Source organism: Salvia miltiorrhiza, chromosome 3 (genome assembly GCF_028751815.1).
Source record: "Salvia miltiorrhiza cultivar Shanhuang (shh) chromosome 3, IMPLAD_Smil_shh, whole genome shotgun sequence".
Lineage (NCBI taxonomy): Eukaryota > Viridiplantae > Streptophyta > Magnoliopsida > Lamiales > Lamiaceae > Salvia > Salvia miltiorrhiza.
Window position 1 is genome coordinate 15,100,914 of NC_080389.1, and position 24,527 is coordinate 15,125,440.

The 24,527-nt window shown below is 35.3% G+C and overlaps 3 protein-coding genes and 1 pseudogene across 3 annotated transcripts; 2 read left to right on the top strand and 2 right to left on the bottom strand.

Moving 5' to 3' along the window:
• Positions 1 to 6,494: 6,494 nt before the first annotated feature.
• Positions 6,495 to 9,199, bottom strand: LOC131017795 (uncharacterized; annotated as a pseudogene).
• A 6,093-nt stretch (positions 9,200 to 15,292) lies between these two features.
• On the top strand, positions 15,293 to 19,025 carry LOC131017797 (persulfide dioxygenase ETHE1 homolog, mitochondrial-like). Its single transcript, XM_057946522.1, has 9 exons — positions 15,293 to 15,860; positions 16,550 to 16,678; positions 16,899 to 17,006; positions 17,585 to 17,719; positions 18,054 to 18,095; positions 18,177 to 18,236; positions 18,327 to 18,380; positions 18,635 to 18,659; positions 18,743 to 19,025. Exons 1-9 carry the CDS (start codon positions 15,627 to 15,629, stop codon positions 18,835 to 18,837), a joined length of 882 nt encoding a protein of 293 aa, XP_057802505.1. The 5' UTR covers positions 15,293 to 15,626; the 3' UTR covers positions 18,838 to 19,025.
• Positions 19,026 to 19,156: 131 nt separating this feature from the next.
• Positions 19,157 to 21,242, top strand: LOC131017796 (probable phosphoribosylformylglycinamidine synthase, chloroplastic/mitochondrial). Its single transcript, XM_057946521.1, has 3 exons — positions 19,157 to 20,785; positions 20,880 to 20,960; positions 21,049 to 21,242. The coding sequence occupies exon 1, from the start codon at positions 19,635 to 19,637 to the stop codon at positions 20,595 to 20,597; it is 963 nt and encodes a 320-aa protein (XP_057802504.1). The 5' UTR covers positions 19,157 to 19,634; the 3' UTR covers positions 20,598 to 20,785; positions 20,880 to 20,960; positions 21,049 to 21,242.
• A 1,533-nt stretch (positions 21,243 to 22,775) lies between these two features.
• LOC131017798 (LOB domain-containing protein 33-like) lies at positions 22,776 to 23,744 on the bottom strand. The gene is made up of 2 exons (XM_057946524.1): positions 23,363 to 23,744; positions 22,776 to 23,151 (listed from the first exon to the last, which is right to left on the bottom strand). Exons 1-2 carry the CDS (start codon positions 23,639 to 23,641, stop codon positions 22,891 to 22,893), a joined length of 540 nt encoding a protein of 179 aa, XP_057802507.1. The 5' UTR covers positions 23,642 to 23,744; the 3' UTR covers positions 22,776 to 22,890.
• Positions 23,745 to 24,527: the final 783 nt, after the last annotated feature.

Below are 24,527 nucleotides of genomic sequence, written 5' to 3' on the forward strand. Positions count from 1 at the left end.
ATAGAATTGCGAGTAGTGAGACAAATAGCAAATTCATTTGTATGTTCTAATCTGTTCTCTCTAATATGTTTCAAATTGTATTTTATTTATAGATCGAAGGTATGTAATCGCAGAATTTTGTTTAATTTCCAGGATGGATTTTGATTTATAGAATGACATGGATTAAAAAAGAGAATATGAAATTACATGGATTATAAAAAAAAATAGAATGTAAATTACACTGTGGCATCTGGCGAGCCACATCACGTTTCTAGTGGCTGGAAAAGAGATGCGGGATATGTACGATAAAACTCTGATACTTTGAGGGTTTAGAGAGCATTTCAAAAGTTTCAGGGTATTTTTGATAAAACGGGCATAGTTCAAGGTTTAATACGATATTTACCCTTTTAAATTCTAGATTTTATTGAATAATTGATATTTTATTTTTAAACTATATTTTGCATTTGTTTAATTTTTTTTTTTGTTTAATATTTTTGTTTATTTATTTAAAATATCATTTAATTTTGATTTTTACCGTGCATCGCACGAATGAGGTACTAGTTTTTATTGATCTATGAAAAAAATATCAATTTGACAATTTTATATTACTTCTGCCATCCAATTAGAGCATGCCGGACCGAGTCGCACATTGTGGCAGCATGCGCGTTGGCATGCCCCCATGGCTCGTGTTCAGGTGCTTCCATGGTGTTGGGCACAAAGACGTTAAATGGCGAGCACGTGCTATTCACGCGAGTAATTTTTTTTTTTTAATAGTTAAGTATCAAATGCACCCCTAACATAGATATTTTTATCACGTCCAGTCCCTATACTAGACACTAGATCAATCAAGTCTCCGATGTCCGAATTTCGGTGCAATTAAGCCTTCCCCTAACGGCCGTTTAACTCTGTTAAGTATTTTAATTTTATTTTATTTTATTTTTTGATAAATTTACAATATTAAATAAAGAAATTAAAAGGCCGCGCCACATGGACTCAAACCCAAGACCTTTGGCATTAAGCATTAACCCAAGACAGTGGTGGACCTCCTTCGTCGTCTCCATTGCTCTCGACCGGCTCGGTCTCTTCGGCGACCTCAAATTCAACACACTCATCTCGCTGAAGTCTCTGCAGAACCTAACCCTCACCGGAAATGCCTTCACTGGCCGCCTCGTGCCTGCTCTCAGTGTAATGTCGTCTCTCCAAGTGGTTGATCAGTTGGAGAATCAGTTCTACGGCCTGATTCCGGCTAGATTGACTGATCTATGGGCACTGCATTTCGTCAAATTCTCGAACAATAACTTCTCCGAGTGGTTCGCTGTTGGAATTTGCAACTTGCAACAATTGAAGGTGTTGGATTTACATTCGAATTAGTTGGAGAGAGATGTGGGGGAGCTGAGTTGAGGAATGTGGAACACTTGGATTTAAGCAGGAATCAGTATTTGATCAATTAGTTTCCTTTTGGGTAAAATTGATTGTAGCTGTGTTTTTTACATCGGGGCTTGAAGACGCTGCCCTCGGGACACGACGTAGATGTAGAAATTGGTCCCGACGAAGAAGAGGGTGAAGGACAAGTAATACCAGTTGAAGAAGTTGTTGATTCCTCCCTTTCTTCCTCTGTGGAGGCGTCAAACTGGTCGACTGCGCAATGTTAATCTTCCGGCGAGCTTGGCAAAGAAGAAAGGGTGGAAGGACTTAATTGCGTCCAAATTGGTGGTAGGTTCCACCACATACGAAATAAATAAAAAATTAAAATACTTAATGGATTTAAGCGACCATTAGTGGGGAGGGCTTAATTGCACCGAAATTCGAACATCGAGGGCGTGATTGTTCTAATATATAGTATAGGGGATTGAACGTGATACATGTATCTAGGGCTGTCGATCGGTTCGGGTTCGGTTACCCGTACCCGAATTTTCGGTTACCCGAACCCGAAATTGCCAAATTTCAATAACCGTTCCCGAACCGTTTTAGAAGTTCGGTTACCCAATACCCGCTTCGGTTAACCAATTGGGTTATTTGGGTATCCGAAATACCCATTTAAAAAATAAAATTCAAATAATTTTTGCTCTATCTACTCTAAAAGAAATTACAAATATATAATATATATTTACAAATATATAATATATATATTAAATAATTTAAAAATATATAATATATATGTAAATTTACAAATATATAATATATATTTACAAATATATAATATATTTGTAAATATATTATAATATATATGTAAATTATTTGTAAATTTACAAATATAATATATTTGTAAATTTGCCAATATATATTATAAATTTACAAATTTATAATATATTTGTAAATATATAATATATTTGTAAATTTGTAAATTTACCAATATATATTATAAATTTACAAATTTATAATATATTTGTAAATATATAATATATTTGTAAATTTACAAATATAATTTACAAATATATTATATACTATAATATATATATAATAAATATATATATTATATTGATAATATATATATATTAAATAATTAATAAAATAATTTTCGGTTATTCGGTTAACCCGATCGGTTTTTCGGGTTAACCGATAACCGAAATTTTCAAAAAAACAATAACCGAAACCGATCCATTACCCGAAATTTTCGGTTATTGGATACCCAAACCCGGAAATTTCGGTTCGGTTAATTGGATACCCAAAACCCGATAACCATTTAGACAGCCCTACATGTATCTACGTTAGGGGTGCTTAACCCTTTCAGCTGGTCTTAGGTGCGACCGTCGCACAGTGTGCGACGGGTCCGCCCCGTCCCGGCCCGCATTCCAGACCCGAAATCCTAAATCCTAAATTATTACATTTGTTTATAATAATTATTACTTAATAAGCATGAAATATACATTTGTTCGCACAAATGTATACTTATATAAATATAGGTATTTTCCTTCATTTAATATACAATATTATATTTTCTAAACCCTAAATTCTATAAACTAAACCCTAAACCCTGTAAACTAAACCATAAGCCTGAACACTAAACCCTAATAGGTGTAAACTAAACCCTAATAGGAGTATTTACTTTTAATAAGCACAAGATATACATTTGGTTTCACAAATGTATACTTATATTAATATAAATATTTACCTTCATTCAATATAAAACATTATACATATCAATATACATTTATATGAACAAATGTATATATTATGTTTATTAAAAGTAACAATTATTATAAACAAATGTAATAATTAGGAGTATGGGTCAAACCCACGCGGGTCAGGGTTCGGGAGTCAGAAGGGCGGGTGGGGTTTGGAGCCGGGTCGACCCGTCGCACACCTGTGCGACGGTCGCACCCAATAATTTGCGTAACCCTTTAGTTAATTACGACTCAATTCTTTTTCTAGTATTATTAGTAGATTAATTATGAGTCCACTCTTCATTTTTAGTATAGGCCCATGAATTAACACGAACCCTTCTCTTTATTTTTCTTCACTCACCCACAGCACAAATTGAAACGGCTCAATGCTCTCTCTCTCTCTCGCACAAATCGCTCAGTGGCACTGCTCTCTCTATCTGTCTCTCTCGACTCTTGTTCATTGATTTCGCCACCTCGCATGAAGTGAAAATATGATGGAGTTTCCCTTATTTAATTTCTTGAATTTCTTTTTAGTTAATTTTAATTGATATTTTATTATTTATACGATTGATTCGTCATCTCATTTTCTTGAAGAAAACTAGCAAACACATACACATTCTCATTTCTCCCCAAAATTTTCCATTTTATATTTTTTAAAGAAATTTAAATTACTACACTCCACTTATAACAACAAAGTGAACAATCAGGTATAAAACTTTTTACCTTTCACAGTTGATATAACAATTTATGCTTCGCAACAAAAAGAAATACGAGTAGACAAAATATCTTCACAAACACACAAGTAACACTCCAAAATATCCCACAAAGGTATATCAGCTCATTTTCACAAACCAAACATGCAGATATTTTGGCTTTTCACACATTTGATCGCATCCTTCAAGCAAGAATGAGCAAAATTACGACTAAACGTGAAAGCTAAAGGTTTTCAAGCATTTCTTCGAGGTGACATGGTTTTTTCACAAGAATCCAAAATATGAATCTTGGAGGGAGAAAAAAGCACACTCAAATATAATATTCAATGCCTTTGGTTGCTTTTTATTAGTTGAAGGTATGTTAACTGACATCCCCAACATTTTCTGAACTCGAGCGTCCATCACTGAAAAAAGCAACATTAGGGCATCCACTATGGTGCTACTCATAGTGGATGCCACATGTGTGCCACCTCATTTATTACCTCATTTTTCAACTACCCCATATTTTCTCCACTATAGCACTACCTCACTTTTAACTATTCATGGACCCCACTATCATTATTATTTTACCACTATATATATATATATATTTGTGTATTTAATTTTGTATTATATTTTATTTTAATAAAATTATATAATTATATGAATAAATTAATTTATTTAAATAGTATAATTTAATTTTAAAATAGGAAAAAGAAAATAAAGGAAACAAATAGGAAAAGAAAAAGAAAATGAAAAAAAAAAAGAACAAACGGATGAAATAGAAAATGGAAACAAATGTATTTTAAAGAAAATGGAAAATGGAAAATGGAAAATAGAAGGAAGAAAAAGAAGAAAACAAAAATAAAGAAAAAAGTAAAAATAAACACCAAAAACCGAGAAGAAAAAAAAAGGGGCAAAAGATGATGCAGTTGGGGCCCACAAATTAGAATGCTACCGGTAGCAAAATTGCTACCCATCAAAATATTGCTACCCCAAACTAACTCCTCCACTATGGCACTACCCATGCCACCTAGGATACTACCCCAATTTTTTTTCCCATAGTGGATGGTAGATCAAAATTATTGTAACAACTTCAACTGTAAAATAAGAACAAACAAAAATAAATGCAACATACAAACTAAGAATAAATGTAACAACGTTATAAACAGACAAAAATAAATGTAACATTATAAACTGACAAATTCCAAGAGCTAGGTTGGATGTAAGTATATAGCCTGCACAGAGATGCACAATCTAGCTATTCATTTCAATATCATAGAATTAAACCATTACGACATAGATTATGATAACAGGATTAATATATACTTGCCCATATGAGAATGATTTGGATGCACGGAGACATGATTTGAAATAAATTTAAAATTAATCCATGCTTCTAAATTTTCCAATATGAAGTAATTTATCATGTTTAAAAACCAAAATAGCATGTGATGCACAACAAACCGTGGGAAATCCTCAAGTGGAATGCTACTGCCGTGCCATACTTGTTCAATTGTTTGTATATTGTATATCGGATTGTTAACTGAGCTCAAGGGTGATCTCAAAGGAACAAAGAAGATGATTCAAAGCATGATATGAAGTTGTAATCTTCATAAACGCGCTTTTGCTTATGTGTTTAAGTGAAAGGCCATTTTATACTCTGCAAATTAATGCAGATTGTTTCACTTAAGCCGAGTCATACATGAAGGAGTAGTTGCTTTTTTTCTTATTCATTCATTGTATGAGAGAAAATGAGAGAGAGAGAGAGAGAGAGAAAAAAGGAGTTGACACCTTTTCTTGTTTGAGAGAGTGTTCTTGCCTAAATCTGTATTGCTTGATTCTTCACTTTCATTCAATAAAGATTTCTAGTTGACCCCGTGGACGTAAGTTCATTCGTGAATTGAACCACATAAAGATCTCGCGTCTTTTACTTGTTGTTATTGTTCGATCTTGCTTACTTTGAATTGTTCAATCTTGAGCTGGAATTTACATTTAGCGCCGTCTGTGGGAATCGGGGAAAGGCGAATCTTGGCAGATTGGATCGATGGCGAAGTACGAAATTGAGAAGTTGAATGGGAAAAATGATTTTGGTTTGTAGCAAATCAAAATGAAGGCGATTCTGACATCGCAGGGTTTAGCGGCCGCATTGCAGATGGAGAAACCTGAGACCAGTGACGATGATGCGAAGAAGGCTAATTTAATTGATATATTCGAGAAGGCACATTCAGCCATCATCTTGTGTCTTGGGGATAAGGTGTTGCGAGAAGTTGCAAGAGAAGGAAGTACTGCAGGTGTATGGAAGAAACTCGAAGATTTGTATCTTTTAAAGAGTCTTGCGAGTAGATTGTATCTGAAACAAAGGTTGTTCTCATTCAAAATTTTTGATGAGAAAGAGATGTCCAATCAATTAGATGAGTTCAACAAGATCTTGGATGATCTAGAAAGTGTTGATGTAAAGATTGATGGTGAGGATAGAGCCATAATCCTCCTAAACGCACTGCCTAAGTCTCTTGAACACTTCAAGGATACAATGCTATATGAGAGAACTGATAGTATTGATGCAGATGAAGTCATCAAGGCCCTAAAATCGAAGTAACAACATAAATCTTCAGATCTTAAGCAAGATTCTGTTGCCCAAGGCTTGAACATCAAGTCCAAACCAAAGAAAAAAATCAAAGAAGCCATATACTGAAATAAGAATGATGGCCAAACCAAAGAAAAAATCAAAGAAGCCGAATTTCAGACAAGTGATGCTGATGAGAGACCAGCATGACAAGTAGAATACAACAGGGATCTCCATACAAGATTCTAGAAATTATGGACAAAAATTTCGGATTTTGCAGGAGTGACTCAATTTTGGATCTAATTTCAGTCAAATGCAATTTATGCATACAACCCTTGCGATTAGAGTTCCATCTGGAAATAGATACTGGGTTAGATAATGGAAAGCTGTAAAAAAAGATTCAAAGGCAGTGGCTCTTCCAAAACAGTGATCTTATTCGCGCTCGACTAAGTGTCCTCAAATTTTATCACCCAATCAAAACATTTGTTTCTTCCTTATCTTCCAGCAATATGGATGTGCAAGATAGTAGCGATGACAGCTCGTCTTCTGTTGCAAATCCAGTACCCGACCACCGTATTCTACCAGATTTGTCAAGTAAGAACATGTATCTGCAGATTATCAGAGTTGAAGTGTAAGTAAAAGGCGACGAATATTTGATCTGGGCTAATCATGACGGGAGGGATAATAGATATACCCTGTACAAATATTTACTATTTTGAGCTCCTTTCTGAAGTAGTAATAATCACCAAAAGAATAGACAATCTTCCTCTGCGGACCATCTTGCTTCTCTGCAGGCTCGGGTTTCCTCATGTAGAAGTAGTTTCCTTATAAGCTTACGAGACAATAGCCAGTGATCAATTAGGGACACCTACACAAGAGACGTGATCATTAGAGAATGTTAGTATAATTGAATATGTAATAATGCTTCCCGATAAGTTTATGGATATTCCATATTCAAGATTGATTATTATATTTACATTCAAAATGCTTAATAGGTAAGTCACAGTTTCAAGTTTGCTCCTCAACTATTTAAAAGGTGACCGCCTTCTACGGACTAAGCTAAGTGGATAATCACATTCACTGCTGCATATCAACTATCGAGTTTCAGACAGTGCGCAATAAGAAAGGGAAATGTAGCGCGTCCCTTGTGGAGTTACAGAGAACGAAAATACATAATTAAGTATATCATAAATCACAAATTCAGGGTTATCTATTGAAAACAAAGATTGGGCGGCGCGGCAGTTCTTAGGAAAAACAGTTGTATATTATGTTGATCTTTGGAGATTTGAGATTCTATTACCAAGCCTATTTAAGGTAGAGAAAGAAAAAATATGTAATAATCAGTTCAACAAACTGAAAGGCTGAAAGCAGTCAAGAAAATTGGAAGAATATACTTTTAGCAAACAAAGAGTTTAAGAGATAATGTAAGGGCAAGACAAGGGCAAAAGACAAGTTTGAACTGTAACCCTCCTAACATATGATTTTCGGTGTAGGTAAAGATGCAATACCTCGTACAAACGAACATCACTGGAATGTGCAAATGCTTTCAGGAAGGGTGAGGTCCACGAGTCAACCATTGACTGTCAGGATCGCAAAATAAGCTAAAGGTAAGTAGCATATAGTCAAGACATTTCTTAACTAAGTAGCAAGATAACTGAAAGTGCGTCAAAAGCACAACTTCTCGCATCAATCAAGAACGTAGCCATGCAGGTAACTGAGACATCTGCTTGCCCCATCTCTGCTCCCAAATGCTGGTAACCTAATATAAGAAGATGGTTGGATAATTGAGAACTCATAAAAATCTCACCATCGAGTATACCCGAAATGATAGACATATTAAAGACGCCTTAGCAGTATCTGATGCCAACACATTTTCTTTGTCTTCTTTGGAGGTCACGGGTAGTTCAAGCTTAGAACCCTCGGGAAAGTACACTTCAAGCATAGGAAACTTGAGTGCTGACTTTGCAGGAACTATACTCTTATTAGCTTTTGATATCTGCACCCAAATCTCAAAATCTACGATCAAAACTCAACCTTATAAACTCAAAATCATAAAATCAAATCAATAACTTGCTTTAAAATTTCATAACTTACCTTCCCACCATGTTTCTTCAACCCTTTCATGTCTCTGGCTAAATAATGACCACTTCTGATCTCATCTACACTGTCCTAATTCACACAAACTTTTGCATTAGCGTCAGACGATTCAGACTAGCCAAGTTCCTATACCTCAAAATAGATATTCAAAGTAACTGCAATGAAAGAATTACTCACATTCGAGCTCGTGATTGCTCAACAACACTCTTAGCCGCCATCTACGATCAAATTAACCAAGACTGTCAACATCAAACAACACATATCTGTATTCTATAAGATAATCTCACTCAGAAACAAATTAAAATCAGCTATGTGACCGTACAGTGATAAAATTCAACATACGATGATAAGAAAATTCCGGGTCGATTTGATTTCTACGATCAATCCAAATTAGTGCCAGCTAAATTAAGCAGCGAAATTTGCAATAAATCTTCAACCGACCTCATGGACGTCTTTGAATCGAGCAGAAGTCCGTTGATAGGGGTTGCGCAGAGGGATAACGGGGAAAAACTTCTCTTCTCTATTTAGCGAGCCTCCGCCATTCACATTTCTTAATGCTGCTGAAAGAATTCTCTTCGATCTCAACATCTTTCTTCTTCGTTTTCACCAATTTTTTTTTTTTTTTTCGCTGCAGTTTTCACCAAATTCGCTACGCTGAAAATGTTGAGTGTGGAAAAGAAAAACAAAAAAAACCCTACTGCAAACTCTGCAACTACGGCTGCAGAAATCTCACTATGAAATTAATGAAGCGATTTAATACCAACTAGTGTGTAAGGTGTCGAAATTGGACGGATGCTTATTCTAGTTATATTTATAATCTATACTATTATACTATAGGAAAGTTTTCTGCATGAAAACTTCCCGCCAAAAACACATCTTTCATGCAAAAATTATTATTTTATTATAAATAATATTTTACTATTATATTAATTAACTCCATTTTCCCACCCACTTTTTCTGACATGCAGACACTAAAAAGGGCGCAGCACATGCATGCTGCTTTAAACTGACTTTTCACCTTCATACTCAACTCGATGCTCTTCCAATCTATACTATTATACTATAGGAAAGTTTTCTGCATGAAAACTTCCCGCCAAAAACACATCTTCCATGCAAAAATTATTATTTTATTATAAATAATATTTTACTATTATATTAATTAACTCCATTTTCCCACCCACTTTTTCTGACATGCAGACACTAAAAAGGGCGCAGCGCATGCATGCTGCTTTAAACTGACTTTTCACCTTCCTACTCAACTCGATGCTCTTCCAATCAGATATAATAACATAATGTAATATATAACCTTCATAATCTAAAAAAGATAAATGTGTCAGATTTTGGCATGCTGCCGATTGAAATGCCCCAAAATACCTGCCTGAATTTTTTAAATTCCAATACTAACAAATCATATATATAGAACATAAGGCATATACAATTTTTTTTCAGCAGCCTCTTGCATTCTACATTCAAATCTAGAGTTGAAATCCTCCAGTTGGTAAGCAAATCTAATAGTTAAAAGTTGTTGCAGATCCATAATGTCATTGTTAGTGTAGTATTTTAAGAGATATAATGTTTATATATTACATTATAGCTGCTACAGTTTCAATATCTAATAACTAAAAATGGTTGTAGATTCATTGTGTTCAAAAACACCGATGGTCGGAATGTGGTCACTCGCTTTGCCCTTTGGATATGTCACCTGCAGTTAAAGCGAGATTGATAAGATGTTATGGCATGCCTTCAACCAAAAATGATGAGCTAAATAGTTTTGAATGCATATTCCATGATATAGAGGTATGATTTATATATCAAAGTTTTATAAGATGTTATAGCATACCTTCAACCAAAAATGATGAGCTAAATAGTTTTTAATGCTTATTTTAAATGAGGATCCTGAACCAAAATCTGTTGCACAATGCAAACAGAGACTTGATTGGCCAAAGTGGAAAGAAGCTATAGAAAGGGAATTAAATTCCTGTGATAACCGGAAAGTATTTGGGCCTATAGCCTTAACTCCGGTATCTAAAATCCCTGTTGGATATAGATGGATTTTTGTTAGAAAGAGAAACAAGAAAAATGAAGTTACGAGATATAGAGCAAGACTCGTAGCACAAGGTTTCTCACAAAAATCAGGAATTGATTATGAGGAAACATACTCTCCAGTAATGGACGCTATTACTTTTAGGTTTTTGATTAGTCTGGCTGTGTCACAAAGGCTTGATATGCGCCTTATGGATGTAGTAACTGCTTATCTATATGGGTCATTAGATAATGACATATATATGAAAATTCCCGAAGGATTTAAAATGCCTGAAGGATTGCAGTCAAAACCCAAAAGCATGTATTCAATTAAACTGCAAAAATCATTGTATGGGTTGAAACAGTCTGGTCGTATGTGGTACAATAGACTGAGCGAGTATCTTTTGAAAGAAGGATACAAGAATAATGATATCTGCCCTTGTGTTTTCATTAAGAAAACCGAAAGTGGATTTGCAATCATAGCAGTTTATGTTGATGATTTAAATTTAATTGGGACTCCTGAAGAGCTCAATAAAACTACTGAATATTTGAAGAAAGAATTTGAGATGAAAGATTTGGGAAAAGACAAAGTTTTGTCTTGGTTTGCAAATGGTCGTTAGATCTCTTGATACTAAGAAAGATCCATTTCGACCAATTGAAGAGGGTGAAAAGATATTTGGTCCTGAAGTACCATATCTAAGTGCAATTGGAGCGTTGACTTATCTGGCTAATAATACTAGACCGGATATAGCTTTTTCTGTTAATCTTCTAGCAAGATTTAGCTCTGCACCCACTTTGAGACATTGGAATGGTGTTAAATACATTCTACGTTATCTAAAGGGTACCATTGACCTTGGATTATATTATCAAGAAAATTCTGATAATACTCTAGTGGGGTATTCAGATGCAGGATTTTTATCCGATCCACATGAAGCTAAGTCACAAACTGGATATGTTTTTACATGTGGTGGAACTGCAATATCATGGAAGTCTGTGAAGCAAACCTTGACTGCAACATCCTCAAATCATTCTGAAATCATTGCAATCCACGAAACAAGTCGAGAATGTGTATGGTTGAGAAATGTGACAAGTCATATCCAAGAGTCGTGCGGGTTAGCTTCATCAAAGGCCAAACCAACTGTTTTATATGAAGACAATGCTGCTTGCATCGCGCAACTCAAGGAAGGATACATCAAAGGCGATAGGACAGAGCATATTTCTCCCAAGCTCTTCTACACACACGACCTTCAAAAGGATGGCGATATCGACGTGCAACAAATTCGCTCAAGTGATAATCTGGCGGACTTATTCACCAAGGCATTACCAACACCGACATTCAGAAAGTTGGTACATGAGGTCGGCATGCGTCGACTCAAAGATATTCAATGATCTCTAGTACAGGGGAAGCAGTTGTACTCTTTTTCCTTCGACTAGGTTTTGTCCCATTGGGTTTTCCTAGCAAGGTTTTAATGAGGCAACATTTTTTTGTTTTAGGGATTGGTCAATCAAGAGGAAGTGTTGTAAATATATCTATAAGATATATCTTATGTGTGTTGACCAAGAAATCTCCTTAAAACCTAGCTTCCTACTTGTATAAATAGAGGCCTTTGGCCATCATATTGGATACACTACATTCGTATTCTCTTCTCTATTCTCTCGCTTCTCTCTAGTTTATAACATTTACAAATATAATTTATCACAATAATTGATTATCTGTCTCATTAGAGACTCGAATATTGAAGAATAAACATCCATATACAAAATTAAGAGATAATTTGAAAAAAAAATCATGTAAACATGTTGATTATGTTTTATCAATAACCTACTTCAACCTAAAATATATTTTATTATAGTATTATTTATTGTTATATATATATATATATATATATATATTTATTTTAATTAACATGTCATGATAATAAGCGAGAGAATTGATTGTTTAAGGTTGGTATGTGCACTATGAACATGTCAGGTTATTCATTATTTTTTTATTTTGTCTTTTAATTTTTATAATTTTTTTTTGTTTTTTAGTTACAACTTTTGACAACCGATTGTGAATAATTGTAGTCTAACAATTTTTCATCACTTTCAATACACTCTACAATTTTTCCTTAAAACACGTGCATCTCCCTCTTAGGAAGTTATTTGTGGGACAAATGAAGTATTAATAATCTCAACATTTACTACCACAATATTGTAAATGTAGTACAATATTATACGAAGTATTAAAACAATATCAACTAAACAATATAATTATATATTAAGACATCACATATAATATGTATTAATAACATGAAATTATCTAAAATATTTTTATATGCATGTTCAATCTCAAGAGTAATGTACTATGCTGGAGGTATAATAGATTATGCTTAAATCCATACTTATAAGTTATACGAATTATCAGAAATCATACAATACAATGCTCATATTCATTAATCAATACTCATTCATGCAATACAATACTCATTCGTCTTGCACTAATTAAGGACAAGTCAAATGTGTATGTGATCTCGCTCCGCACCAGTATAATACATTATACCGTCGACATAATCAATTATACCTCTAAAAAAACCATTTATACTAACGACATAATAATTATATTTAAATGAAGATTTAAAATTGGTAATACAACATAAATGAAAACTCCTTAGGCTCATAAATCAGTGGCAGAAATTTAGAGCTTTATATACATACACATAATTACAATAGAATAAATTTAGGGTTAATATTAAAACATACCCAATTTCATATACCAAAAATAAATACCCACTATTATAAAAATATATAAAAACTACTCACTTTTTGTATGAAAATACATCTTTATCCTTAATGAATAAAAGAAACAAAAATAAAACTACCCATCATCTTCCCTACTCTTTCATCTTCCCACTCACGCAGAAAAAAAAAATGCCATCTTCCATACAAACTCAGAAAATGATTGAATTACGAATCTTCCCCTTAACTGTTTTCTCCTTAATCAGATCCAAACTCAGCTTTCACCCCTTCCCCGAAATCTGCCTGCTTAGAACTCCGGTCTTCCTTAGAAAATCTCTGCAAAGCAATCGAATCTCGCGTCCTCCGCTGCATTTTCTCTTTCATTCGAACTGTCGCGACACTTTCTCTTTTCCGACGCGTAGTCGCTACGCCCTCCGATCACGGAAAAAATTCGCCCGAACAAAAAGGAAAATCATTTTTATCTTTAGACAATTTCACGCTTACATGCTTGGTTGGCGAGAATTGTAGCGCGCCTTAGCTTACACAAAACGATCAATACACGTTACATGCTAGATCGTGAGAGTGTGTAGACGTACATTAATTAAAATTGATCTAATGCACGCTTACACGTTAGGTCCGGCATCGTGCGAATGTGTAAGTTCGAACTATTTAAAATTGACATAATGTACGTCTACACGCTAGAGGGTAAAATAATAAGAGTGGATAATTTTTATATATTTTATTAGTATGAGTATTATTTGTTTTTGTTATATCAGAATGCGTATTTTTCAATTGGATTAATTGCCCATAAAATACTGAACTTTCGTCCAATTCTGGTTTTGCACACAAACTTTAAACTGTAGCGTGATAATTACTAAACTTTAGATTTTTTCTGATTTTGCTACTAATCCAAATTTCGGTCAAATATCAGGCTAATATGACATGCCAATATTTGACGTGACGTATCTATTATTAATTTCTTATTAATAAAAAAATGAACACAAAGCAAATAACCCAAATTGTCAATAACTTAATATATCAAATCAAATAATAGTATTTTTTAATTCTCAAGTTTAAATCAATTTTTTTCTAGTTCACTATTACACAACTGATTTCTCCAATATACAAAATCGAAGCCATTCAAATAGTATAAATATATATAGTTTATAAAAAAATCTTTAGATAATGAAATTTAATAAACTTTATTACTTAGCTAAATAATTTTTTTTATATATTAAGTTATTGATAATTAAAATGTTCTTTGGCTGACACACCTAAATTCGAAGAATTCTCTTACTATTATTGAATTTATTCAATTAATTAATTCAACTAAAAAAATACTATTATTTGATTTGTTATATTGAATTATTGACAATTTGAGTTATTTGCTTTGTGTTCTTTTTTTTATTGATAAGAAATTAAATAAAAAAAATATTATTTTACCAACTAATTGTCACGCAAGAATAAATACGCTACGTCAAAATTGGCACGCCATATTATATATTAGCTTGGCTGAAATTTGGATTAGTAGCAAAACCAGATAAAATCAAAAGTTTAGTAATCATGGCGCCACAGTTTAAAGTTTGTGTGCAAAATCAGAATTTGATGAAAGTTCAGTATTTTATAGGCAATTAACCATTTTCAATTTGGCTCATGGAATTTAAGTACAATCCTAGTACAATCTATTATGTAATAATTTGATTCTTGATAGCACGTCAAATTCGTTCGTGAATTGTGTAAGGAAGAACCATTAAAAAAGAAATGGATATAGAATGTAGATGATATGAAATTTGGGTATTTTTAATAGACACTTTTGAGAAGTTGGGTATTTTTGCAAAATTTCTTTTATTTTTAGAGGTGATTTTGTGTACAACTGGATGTACCGAATAACCTATTTGCATTCTCATTTAGATCCTGACTCGTACTCTGACTCAAACTCAAACTCGTAGCTTGATCCAAACATTATAAATAATATTATACTATTATTTTAAATATGGGTCAATCTGATTGTCCGATACAATCGATTGTATCCAAGTTTTTGTATTATTTTCCTCTTCTCACATGAGGAAAGGAAAAAGGAATTTGTTACGACTTACGAGTTTTGTGATTATTTGAGAAAGTGCAATGGGGATTTATTGGAGAAGCGATATGCTAATATCTCTGTATTCGTCGCTCACTCTTGTAAATGCCGAAACTACCAATGGCGTAATCCCAAGCAACCACTCCAATTCCCTAATTCCCCCGATCATTGCAATCCCTAAATATAATTTATTCATTCTTTGTCAGACTTTCAATTTAGTATTGATTTATCCAATGACGCATCCTCACCACGCACTTCGAGTGCAGATAGGATTACTGCATAGTATATTGGAACGTGACAAACATTGATCGATGTAATCGCCCCCCAATTCGGTATTAAATTGAAACCTCATCTACCCCCAGCAAGAAATGCTGTCCAAATTCCAATTATTGAAAATTTCAGCCACATTTTCTGCTCCCACACTTCCAAAGAAGTCTTCTTTCCAGCAGATTGTTACGTTCACGGCCAAGTTTGGATCGCGAATGGGGTCGGCTTCCTATACGACGTCGTCCAAGTTGCTTTTTCGGCAGCTCTTTGAGAAGGAGTCCTCCACCTACACTTACCTTCTCGCTGATGCTTCTCACCCGGATAAACCAGCTCTGGTTCACTTCTATGACTTGATTGATTTTCTCATGATTAAGTTTTTATCTCTCATTTTGCTTTTGAGTTTTGTGGGTTAATTGGATTGTTGCAATGTGAGTCGAGTCAATGCGTTTTGGGTTTCTGAAGTTTAATGAGGTATATTTGTATTAGTTGGTGTTTCTATTTATTTTGGTCAAGTTTGAAGCATTTCTGAAATTTCAATAATTGTCTTATAATCTGCTGGACCACTTGAGGAAATAGATGGCACAAAAAGGGACTAGGGCGTAGTTTTTCTTTTCTGCTTTACTTCCGCAGCTTCTCATTTTACTAGAAAATTGATTGTAGTTTTGGTGTGATAATATTATCCCTCCTTGAAGTAAAAAGAATGAATGAAATATGTTGCACTTCTCTTTTGTAGAAAATGAGGGAAAAGAAAGGATACATTTAAAGGCATTTTTTGTTATCCCTCATTATCCCATGATAAATTTATCCATCAAAGAGAACACACCTATGTTGGGGATTCTGGATAAGAAGAGTAAGGTCCATTCGTTTATCGATCTATGTTACACAAGACTTATCTAGCCCCTTAAGTCTTTGACATTGGGTCTGATCGAAGGCTTTTTTTTGGTTATAAATAAAACTTTTGACTTCTTACATTTTCTAGTTGGACTCTTGATTCATGTACTGGTATTGCATAATATTCGTGCAGTTGGTAGACCCAGTAGACAAGACCGTGGATAGGGATGTTTCTCTTGTGAAAGAGTTGGGTTTGAAGCTTATATATGCAATCAACACTCATGTACATGCAGATCATGTCACTGGCACTGGCTTGCTTAAGGTTAGTCCTTGTATCCTCTAAATGCAGAAAATTCACACCTCTTTTGTGTTTCTCTTACCTTTTCTTCTTTAAAATCTTGAATTGGATTTGGATGGAGTTTTAAGTATTTTGTTGTTTCATCATTTTTGTACTTACTAACCTAGGGCAAACTGTCCAAGGACAACACATGCTGTTTGATAAATGGAGACCAATTCTTTTTTGACATGGTTATGTCCTGCAGAGTAAGGTTCCTGGAGTAAAATCTATCATTTCAAAGGCAAGCAATGCAAAAGCTGACCTTTTTGTTGAACCTGGCGACAAAATCTATTTTGGTGATCTCTTTCTAGAGGTATATGATACTTCCATATATTTGCCTTGACAACAAGCTAAGTTTGTGATGTAAACCAGGATATGTGTACAATTGAGGAAATAGCATGAAATGAAATTTGTTCAATTGGGAGGGAGTTGGATGTCGAATAGTACTACTGCAACAAATTATGAGAATTTAAGTGTTAGCTTACCCATTTGGTATCTTGTGCCAGTTACTATTGTAATCACATGATATACTGTGTTTGTTTCACTAGAATTATGCTCTAGATATTCATATATAATTGTCAAGAAGCATATATTGGTTGAGAAAGTTGCTTCTATCTTGGCCTTATTATTTTAATTCTGTGATCTTTTTCACCTCAATTACCTAATCCTATTCTTTTAGTAAATTGTAATTGAAGTGTTGGATTCAGTGTGAGAGAGAGCTGGCCCTCGAGGTTCTTATGATTTTTGTCTCTTTTGTAGTTGTATGATGTCTTGTTTTATCTTTTTTATCACCCGACTCCTAGATTTTATCGTTTGCTTTGTCCGACTTGTTTATCTTATCTTTTGCATCACCCTCTTATATGCCAAGCTTTGAAATATTGTCATTTGCAGGTTCGTGCAACCCCAGGTCATACGCAAGGATGCGTTACTTATGTCACAGGTGATGGACCTGATCAGCCTCAGCCAAGAATGGCTTTTACTGGTGATGCTTTATTAATTCGTGGATGTGGTAGGACAGATTTTCAGGTATATTTGCTCCACCATAAAACCTGTACACCATGTTTATCCTCATGGTGGAGCTTTTTCAACCTTATGTCAAAGTTGTGTGCCCTTGTCACCCCAACCTCAGACCAATTTCTTTGATTAAAAGTTTTAAGCACAGGCGATGATCCACAGAGAGGACGTCATCTATGCCTTTATGTACTTTTACTCGAGCAACTTATGCACAAAATTAGCAGTTATTATTCGTGTTGGTCCATTTATCATGACAGTCATGTGCAAGCCAAATTTGGCTCTGTTATAAGTGTTACTGTTTAGTTGCTTTTGCATGCTGAAACCAATATCCGCATTCTGTCCCTAGGGTGGAAGTTCTGATCAGCTTTATGATTCAGTTCATTCTCAGGTATGAATACTGAACAAATATCATTACTCGGAACATAATTGATGTGGTTTCTAATACTCTTCGACTATTTGGTCATTATAGATCTTTACATTGCCAAAAGATACATTTGTGTATCCTGCTCATGACTACAAGGGATTCTCTGTAAGTATATATTTAACATTTGTTGCCTCTTCTGGTCTTGATGCATAAAAGATCGAAGTTGCTTATGCACATGCTTTGGTGTTCTACTAGGCGACTACTGTGGCAGAGGAGATGCAGTATAATCCCCGCCTCACAAAAGATAAGGTGATTCCATTGCTTGAAACAATTGGTTTACTGAATTTATTTTTTAAAATTATCCACCGCAAGAGTTAAATTTTAAAAGAAGAGCTTATACTATTTTATCAAAGTAACCAATCTTAAGTTGCTCCATTTATTTTTTTTCACATCTCTAGACTGCAAGTATTCATTACATTGGAAAGAGCTATAATTGGAGCTCACTTCTATAAGATAAATGTTTGCTGCATTGACTAATGTATTTGATTTCTGGTCTTGTTCAGGAAACATTTAAAAACATAATGGCAAGTAAGTATTGTTATTGATACTGAGTTTTTCATGGCATTGTGTTTGAGTTTCAACAGTTGCTGATAACTCATTTTGCATTACAGATTTGAATTTGTCATATCCCAAAATGATAGACATAGCAGTCCCTGCCAACATGGTTTGTGGGTTGCAAGATGTTGAAGCCGAAGTCGCCTCGTGATCTTGGAAAGATGTTGAAAAGCCAAAGTCGCCTATGCGCAAGTTGTGAGACTTGAACATAAAAATGCTGCTTATTGTGGTGGAATAGATATGTATTCTTAACAATGGAATGTCTATTGCACAAGATTTTTACCTTTTCAAAACACTATTGAAGAAAATAATAACAACTTATACATGGATATTTATGAAGACTATGAACTCACTATTACATTAAAATAACTCACTATAACATTCATCATGACCAAATGACCAAATATTTATCAAGACTATGAACTCGAAGACAGAGATCAAGAAGCTCCCAAAGGTTATCAAGTAGAAGAAGAATATCGTTCATGTGTTTAGATTCAAGTGTGATATACTATGAGAGCAAACTATTGTTAAACACTATTTTGATTTTTCATGTAAACTAGAATATTGCATACATGGATTGCCAAGAGTTAAAAAGATTTTAACTGAATTAATAAATTTTCATTGTAATCTTTGAATAGATTTGAGTTAAAAATTCTCGCTGTTATTCATGCTATTGACATTGCTCAACATCGGGGTTGGCGGCTCGAAGCTGATTCGACTTATATCGTCCGCCTTCTTCAGACTCGATCGATTGATGTGCCTTGGCGCCTTCTTGGTGGATCTGCTCTTGCACAAGTATTTGGTGAAGTTGGGGATGAGTGCCCTGATCTCGATGATGTCTCTTACCTTAAAAGTGCTTTCAATGCGGTGCAAAGCCTGATCGAAGAAGGCTTGATTTCAGCTGGCCATGATATCAGTGATGGAGGATTGCTAGTAAGTGCTCTTGAGATGGCATTTGCTGGAAACTGCGGCATTAGCTTGAATCTGACTATTCCAGAGGCTTTTAGTGTTTCTCAAGCACTCTTTGCCGAGGAGCTTGGCCTTATCATTGAAGTCAATAAAATGAATGCAGCTGTTGTAAGAGATAAACTTTTGAGTGCTGGAGTGTCTGCTGAAGTTATTGGTGAAGTTACTGTTTCGCCCATAGTTGAAGTGGATATTGGTGGTACAAATCACTTGACTGAAAAAACGTGCCAGCTCAGGGACTTGTGGGAAGAAACCAGCTTTGAGTTGGAAAAATTCCAAAGGCTAGCATCTTGTGTGGAACTCGAGAAAGAAGGCTTCAAAAGTCGCCGTGAGCCTTCATGGTTTCTGTCCTTCACTCCATCATATACTGATGAGAAATACATGAATGCTACTTCAAAACCAAAGGTTGCCATCATTCGTGAACAAGGCAGCAACGGTGATAGAGAAATGGCCGCTGGTTTCGAACCTTGGGATATTGCTATGTCTGACCTTCTTAATGGAGGTATCTCATTGCATGACTTCCGAGGTATTGCATTTGTTGGAGGATTCAGCTACGCCGATGTCCTAGATTCGGCGAAAGGTTGGGCAGCTTCTATAAGATTCAATAAGCCTCTACTAGCTCAATTTCAAGAATTCTACGATCAGCCGGACACTTTTAGTTTGGGAGTTTGCAATGGGTGTCAACTCATGGCTCTATTGGGGTGGGTTCCAGGCCCCAAAGTTGGAGGCGTTCTTGGGAATAATGGAGATCCATCACAGCCGAGTTTTATACACAATGAATCTGGACGGTTTGAATGTGTGAAAATTGAAGATTCACCAGCTTTGATGTTCAAAGGAATGGAGGGTAGTACATTGGGTGTATGGGCTGCTCATGGGGAGGGAAGAGCTTATTTCCCAGATGATGATGTTTTTAGACATGTATTGAATTCATCCTTTCAATGCTAACGGCTCTCGTTTAGGCGTTGCAGCGATTTGCTCCCCGGATGGTAGGCATCTTGCTATGATGCCTCATCTAGAGCGTTGTTTCTTGATGTGGCAGTATCCTTGGTATCCCAAGAACTGGAACGCTGACAAGAAAGGCCCCAGTCCGTGGCTGCGCATGTTCCAGAATGCCCGGGAGTGGTGTTCATGAGGTTACCTTCTTATTCCTTGAACATCTCCTTTTCTTTTGACCTTCTATATGTTCTATCTGACAAGTGACACCTAATCAAGAATGTTCTGGTACAGCTTTTCATTGATTTGGTGATGTGGTAATGCTGGCGACCTGTAAAAAAGATATTTTGAAGCCAAATTCCGACTTAACAGAAGGTATGCAATTGTCTAAATGGCTCACATTTGGTTGCATTTAATTTCTTGAGGTTTCTGACCCCTGTTTTGTTATTCTCTAAAATTTCAGCGTTAGATACCTTAGCCGATAGCAGAACCAGACAGAAGTTTTGTTGCTAAAGCCATTAGTTGAGTAATATTCGACCATTTCTGGAGACTGTATTTTGTGTTCTCTTCCAACTTGTTCTTCATTCTCTGCACATTTGTAATATGTTGGATCTATTGCTGCAGTATTTTTGGTGATAGTTTTATAATTTTCAACAACTTTGAGGCTCAAGTCTGTTTAGATGTTTATCCCTAATGTTGAAGGTGGTTGGTCGAATCAAAATTTATTGTGTATTTCTCAAATGTGTTGGTTCTTGCTATAATCAGTAGTTTCGTGCTATAGATGCCAATATAATCTTTTATCTTGACTTACATGTAGATGCAATTTAGATAATCATCATGTTCACTACAAGAACAATGGTTCTTAAATATTATAGTATATAGATTAATTTACCACAAATCTTTTAGTTTGATGCTGTTCACCTTCTTGATATCCTGAATAACTGGTGTTGGATACTCAATTCTCTCGTTCCAAATCCAAAAAAGAATACTATATATAATTGGTTTTTTTGCCATACTGCCTCACAACTTCATCCGATGTCAACTTTATGTTTTTTCTTCATTTCAATTATTTATATTGTAGCAACACAAATCCTATGTTTAGTATTTAATATTTAATATTTTTGTTTAAAGCATGTTTACCGATCACAATTCTACGCACATCTATTGGTTGTTTACATTTGGAATCGTACTGGATATACAAATTATCCAGTATGATTCTAAGATTTTGCAATCACCAGCAGCAGCTGCTGCCGCTGCTTCTGTTACTGCCGCACATGCCCTGGCAAAACGAATTTCAGTGAAAAAAAAGATTTGAATTCTAAGATAATCCCAGTGGATACCTCCCAGAAGGATACTCAATCGAAGAAGAAAAGAAGGCTTTGGAACTGTCACTTGCTGAGATTACAGCCCACAACTCTGCTATCAAGACAAAGAGTGAAGAGATAGAAGGAAATTATGCTGAGCTGTCCAAGCCCCAAGTTTAGGTGACAGAATATTGTTTAAACCTTTAGCATTGTCGTTATAAAAAATATTTATCATTGCGAACTGGATTTACAGGAATTACATTCAGTGCAAGGACAGCTTGTTCAGGAGAGCTCAAGATGTGCCAACCTGGAGGTCATGCATTTTTTCTTCTTTCTTTTTTTTGGGTCATTTCGACTTTCTTGAAGTTCCCCTCATCCTGGGGGATTGCTTTAAGTAGTTGGGACGACCAGCTAAATTATGCTCTTCTAGAGTGAGTGACATGTTAATTGCTCTGGCTTATTTTTGATATATGCCATATTTTATGCCTTCTTTAGGCAGCTACAGAAGGTGCTTGAATCACTCCGCACTTAGGGGAGAAAAATCTGCACTCGAAAGTGATATGGAGCACGCAGAAGCAGCGATCTGGTGGTATCTGGATAAGCTAGTTGCTTGGAACAGATGAAGTTGCCAAGGGCAGTTGAGTAAGTTCTCTTTGACGTGGAGGCTCTCGTGACCTTTACTGAGATCACTGTCTTGCTAAAGCAAAATTTGAAGTATTTTTTCTCTTGTAGAATGTCTTGGCCTTGTGACTTCTTTTGTAGTTTAGGTGACTTTAAACATTTAGATTCATTCTTTTTTCTTTATCTGTAATGTAATACTTCCAATTATGCTAGTTTTGGTGCCAGCTTGAGAACACAGTTTTTGGACACTTCTTAGGCAATGCAGTAGAAACAGAAATTGCATCATTATTAATGGTGTAAAAACTGGGATAGAAAAATCAGATAGCATTCACTGGCCATTAATATCAAGAAATCTTGCGTTTGTCTGCTGCATTTCTTATTCACGATGGCTGCAAATAGCAATATTCTTGTAGCTCTTGCAGCGTCTTCTGCAAGCAGAGCCCGTGTTCGATTTCAATGTGGCTGCTGCAGCAAGCTCGGTTTACAGATGCATCTGCTGAAAGCGGCATGCACGAACTATGCTGATCGCTGCACCCAACTGAAGATGGAGCAAAGGAATGAAGGCTACTAGTCGACGTATCAACTACAAGATCAGCCATTTGCGTTTCAATCGCCTCTATCTCCTCCTTGAGCATGGCCACCTGCAGAAATATAGCAGGGAGCTAGAGTCAAAAAAAAATCAGAGAAAGTTGAAAAATGAAGAAAATAAAGATAGTTAGGGGTGCTTGAGCCCACCCCAGCTCCCCCGCCCCCGCCCCAACTGCCTGCAGGTGAGTTTAACATCCCTGAAGAGGTGAATCACTTCATTTTTTTAGGCAAGAATTTATGAGATGGGGGCTGCTGTAACGGAACCTGGTGTTGGAGGGCGAAGACATGAGCAACACAGCCATAGACGGGGTCCTGCACACGTGCAAGGGCCTCGTAGCAGATCATGGCAGCAGCGTCGCCTCTGCTGTGCAGGGGCAGGCGCAGCAGCATCTTTGAGACGTTTCTCGCGCCAAAGACCCTGTGAACGGCTGCAAAGTGGGCTGCAGCTTGCTCGTAGCTGAAATGAGGCGCAAACGTGCAGTCGAGGATGCACCTTCTTCTCAAGAACTTACACGCTCCGCATGAAGAACCAGCTCCAGTCATTGTCCTAATATTTTCTATTTTTCTTTTACATGGATTATAATCCTAGATTTTTGTCATGTCTTGTGTAGTGTGTGTGTGTGTGTGGTGTGAGCATAACTAACTTGAGATCTTTAATTGCTTTATAAAGTATTGTTTGTGAAAGGGTTGGAGTTGCCTTTCTTTGGAGATGAAGGGGTATTATTCTTTAGGTCTCCTTTATGGCCAACAATTTCATTCCTAAATTTGGACTTTCCTTGTTTGTGCATTTGAAAGAGCTTTAATCATGAAGGATAAAGCTTAATTAATGGTGAGTTGGGTCCAAAATATTAGAGAAAATTGGTGATTAACTCATTTTGCTTTATTTGGACATTGTGTGAGGAGAAAACAGAAGACCAAATGTTTATAATATTTTTTCTTTCAAAGAAGCAAAGTGCCTTTTCTTTAATCTTAAGCAATTCGACTCATATAGGGATCTCATTCCGGCTAACCCACCAAATTTCCGATTAGTCCTATTGGATATTCAGGTGCGGGCTAATCGGATTAAAAATTTCGAACTCTAACCCTAAATATTTAGGTTTAGAGTTAGCCCATCGGACTAGGCGGGCTCGAAAATTTATAATTATTATTTTTAAAATTTTTACATTTAAATATTTTATATTAAATATTGAATTAAAAATACAGAGAAGTGAAATGATAAGTATAACTTTTTAATATTAAATCAAAATATATTTTACAAACTTTTGACAAAAAAACTATCTTATCATACTAATTAATCAATTTACAACTAAATAAAAGAGACATTTATCCCACTAACAATACACTCAATCAATTTATAAAAACTTATTTCATTACGAAATAAATATTTTTTTAATGGACGAAGGGAGCATTTTACAAAAATTTAAAAAAT

Coding starts and splice junctions, on each gene's coding strand:
- LOC131017797 (XM_057946522.1), top strand. CDS start 15,627: ATGCTGTCCAAATTCCAATTATTGAAAATTTCAGCCACATTTTCTGCT. Junction 17,007..17,584: donor TTGGTGATCTCTTTCTAGAG/GTATATGATACT, acceptor TGTCATTTGCAG/GTTCGTGCAACCCCAGGTCA. Junction 17,720..18,053: donor GTGGTAGGACAGATTTTCAG/GTATATTTGCTC, acceptor TTCTGTCCCTAG/GGTGGAAGTTCTGATCAGCT.
- LOC131017796 (XM_057946521.1), top strand. CDS start 19,635: ATGGCATTTGCTGGAAACTGCGGCATTAGCTTGAATCTGACTATTCCA.
- LOC131017798 (XM_057946524.1), bottom strand. CDS start 23,641: ATGACTGGAGCTGGTTCTTCATGCGGAGCGTGTAAGTTCTTGAGAAGA. Junction 23,152..23,362: donor TCTTCGCCCTCCAACACCAG/GTTCCGTTACAG, acceptor ATATTTCTGCAG/GTGGCCATGCTCAAGGAGGA.